Here is a 3,767-nt window from a genome sequence, read left to right as displayed (position 1 = left end):
AACTTGAGTTTTCAACAAAAAAAAATAATCAACTTGAGTATAAAATTTAATATAAAATATTAGATTTTAATTAATAATCAACTACAAAATTTGAGCGGGACAAATAAAAATCACGTGATTTTTTTTTATAAAAGGCAATTAAACGTTGTCTGTAATCATGTAAGAAAGATTCTGACTGAAAGTATAAAAAAATTAATAGTTAAGACGTGGAAAGAACCAAAAACCGTAGTATATAGTAATTAATTATTTTATAAGGTCCAAATTATTATTATTAGTCAATCTAACCAGGCTGTATTACTATTACTAAATCTATTAATTTATGAAAAATTAGCTCGTAATCTCTTTCTTCCCAAATTTACTCCCACGCACACCTCGTGGTAGGTCATCGTGCGTCTCTTATCTATTAACTCATTTGTTTTTAAATCCCTAAGTCACCTTTATAATCCTGATTTTCTAATCCAACGGTGCGTAATTCTCTAACTTGATCTTGAAGTCCGCATCTCATTCTTAGAACCACTGATTGAAATATTTGGGATTTGTTTCGGGATTTGACCGGTCTCAATAATAGATTTGTGTACAGACAGCCGCCAATCTGGACAGTATCTTACACGTGTGAGATGACTGTAGGATATGTGGGGTCCATAGAATTAGTTGACCAAATCAAAGTTAGTTGACTTAAAATTCACAGTATAAATAGGATTGACAATCATAACTGGCATTCTCGTAGTAAAAGAAAGAAAAAAAGAAAAACCCCCATGGAAAACAAAACTCCCATCTTCTTCTCTTTGTCAATATTTCTTTCTTTGCTAAACTGTGCCCTGGGGGGTAATGATCTCCTTTCTTGTTTGACCTTTAATGGGGTTCGTAATCATACTGTATTTTCTGCGGATTCGGACTCGGATTTCAACCGATTCCTTCATTTGTCAATCCAAAACCCACTGTTTCAAAATTCATTGATTTCGAAACCGTCGGCGATTATATTACCGGGAAGCAAAGAAGAGTTATCTAATACCATTAGATGTATTAGAAAAGGATCATGGACTATAAGATTAAGAAGTGGTGGTCATAGTTATGAAGGATTATCTTACACTTCTGATACACCCTTTATTCTTATTGATTTAATGAATCTTAATCGAGTTTCAATTGATCTTGAATCTGAAACAGCTTGGGTTGAATCGGGTTCAACGCTTGGTGAGCTTTATTATGCGATTACTGAGTCAAGTAGTAAACTCGGATTTACGGCTGGTTGGTGTCCAACCGTTGGTACTGGGGGTCATATTAGTGGTGGTGGTTTTGGTATGATGTCAAGAAAATATGGTCTAGCAGCTGATAACGTTGTCGATGCAATTCTTATAGACGCTAACGGTGCGATTCTAGACCGCCAAGCCATGGGAGAAGATGTTTTTTGGGCTATTCGTGGTGGTGGAGGTGGTGTCTGGGGTGCAATTTATGCATGGAAAATAAAATTATTACCTGTCCCCGAAAAGGTGACGGTCTTTCGTGTGACAAAAAATGTGGCAATAGATGAAGCTACAAGTTTGCTACATAAGTGGCAATTTGTTGCAGAAGAATTAGAAGAAGATTTTACTTTATCCGTCCTCGGTGGTGCGGATGAGAAACAAGTGTGGTTGACAATGTTAGGGTTTCATTTCGGACTGAAAACCGTTGCAAAAAGCACGTTCGATCTATTGTTTCCTGAATTAGGGTTGGTTGAGGAAGATTATCTAGAAATGAGTTGGGGGGAGTCTTTTGCTTACTTAGCAGGATTAGAAACAGTTTCTCAACTAAATAATAGGTTCTTGAAATTTGATGAGAGAGCTTTTAAAACAAAAGTTGATTTAACCAAAGAACCATTGCCATCAAAAGCGTTTTATGGTTTATTGGAAAGATTATCAAAAGAGCCAAATGGGTTTATTGCTTTGAATGGATTTGGAGGCCAAATGAGTAAAATTAGTAGTGATTTTACGCCGTTTCCTCATCGAAGTGGTACAAGATTAATGGTTGAATATATAGTTGCCTGGAATCAAAGTGAACAAAAAAAGAAAACCGAATTTTTGGATTGGTTAGAAAAAGTATATGAATTTATGAAACCATTTGTTTCAAAGAATCCAAGACTTGGGTATGTTAATCATATTGATCTTGATCTTGGAGGGATAGATTGGGGGAATAAAACTGTTGTTAATAATGCCATTGAGATTAGTAGGAGTTGGGGTGAGAGTTATTTTTTATCAAATTATGAACGTTTAATTAGGGCTAAGACCTTGATTGATCCAAATAATGTATTTAATCATCCACAAAGTATCCCTCCAATGGCAAATTTTGATTATTTGGAGAAGACTTTGGGGAGTGATGGTGGAGAAGTTGTAATATAGAATCATCACATAGCTATATAAAAAATTTATGTTTTCATAATGTGCTTTATAATCTTTTTGGAGATATACAATCTCTAATTTTTTTTTTTTTTGCTTTATTTTCATTTTAATGTTTGATTATTATCATTTAAATTTTCTATAGCTCTTTTAGGGAGTTCAATTATTTTTAAAAAAATTCATCCTTGAAAAAGAAAATGTAATCCTATAAATATTCTAATAGTTTAGATAAGATAGGATATAACAGTACCCCATACTCTTTTATCTCTCTCCGACATTATTTATGTATGACATCCTTCCAATATTTTAGTTTCTTTGGTTGGATTCTTTGACAAAAAATTTGATGAGATTTCTAGCTAAACGTTAAAACAAAAAAATCTAAAAAAAACTCCCTATTTAACTAAATGTATTTTCGAAGTACACAAAACGCCCTTTGGTTAGTATATAAGAATAGAAAATACATACATACTAATATTAATTACATTCTAAAGGATAAGAGGAAGCCTAAATGTAATTTTGATCCTTGTCATTTTGTGATTAACTTGGCGTGATTATATCACGATCAACTTTTTTTTTTTTTGAACTTTATCCCGATCAACTTTTTTTTTTTGTTAAGAATTATCACGATCAACTTGGTTCGGGTCTCTTTCTACCTTTTTTTGGAGAAGGAACTTGCATAAAGTGAAATGTTTGAATGAGGTCAAATGGGACCGACTTTTGAGGGGCACTAAAGGACTACTCTATCCACTCTACTGAACAAACAAACCTGTTATATATATGCATACAAACATACATATACATGTAGCAATGATCCTTGTAGATTTATATACTCTATAAATCTACAAGATTTTTGACAAAATGTACAAAGAATCATTAAGTCAAACTTTGAAAAACTTTGATCAATTTTTGTCTTTTAGTGAAAAAAAGTTATTAAATCTCAAATTTTATCAATGATCTTGTACATGTAGCACTCCCGTATATAAATATTACATAAATTGAGGACCTTCTAATTTAGGGGTCCTAGGCCCAGAACCGGCCATGTACATATACATTTACATATGTACTGAGGTCACATGTATTGGATTTGTTTAGCACAAAGTATTCAATTAATTTAATTTGTGTTGACCAACCTAAGTTTTGAGGCTAAATCCTTTCACTTCATCAAATAAGACAAAGCATAAATTATCACATAGACCTTATTGTCTTTGCTCTGGTTTCCCTTCACTAAAGAAGACACTATAATAATGAATGTTAATGGCGATGGCGACAGTTGCCAAAGGGGTTATCTTGGACAGCCTTCATTTTCATTTGGAATGGTCGTCGCCAATAGGCCACTTTGTGTGGCTTGGATAAGCAACTCCTGACAAGTTCACCTATGGTCATCTACATTGATGTCAT

At 33.4% G+C, this 3,767-nt stretch overlaps 1 protein-coding gene across 1 annotated transcript; it reads left to right on the top strand.

Annotated features, from left to right (window-relative positions):
- Positions 1–719: 719 nt before the first annotated feature.
- Positions 720–2,409, top strand: LOC147539609 (reticuline oxidase). The gene has a single exon (XM_086643560.1). It carries the CDS (start codon positions 756–758, stop codon positions 2,370–2,372), a length of 1,617 nt encoding a protein of 538 aa, XP_086499686.1. The 5' UTR covers positions 720–755; the 3' UTR covers positions 2,373–2,409.
- Positions 2,410–3,767: the final 1,358 nt, after the last annotated feature.

Source organism: Eschscholzia californica, unplaced genomic scaffold, assembly GCF_041429995.1.
Source record: "Eschscholzia californica isolate CP2 unplaced genomic scaffold, dmEscCali1.0.p SCAF_5, whole genome shotgun sequence".
Taxonomy (NCBI): domain Eukaryota; kingdom Viridiplantae; phylum Streptophyta; class Magnoliopsida; order Ranunculales; family Papaveraceae; genus Eschscholzia; species Eschscholzia californica.
This window is presented reverse-complemented; position numbering and strand designations above follow the sequence as displayed.

Coding starts and splice junctions, on each gene's coding strand:
- LOC147539609 (XM_086643560.1), top strand. CDS start 756: ATGGAAAACAAAACTCCCATCTTCTTCTCTTTGTCAATATTTCTTTCT.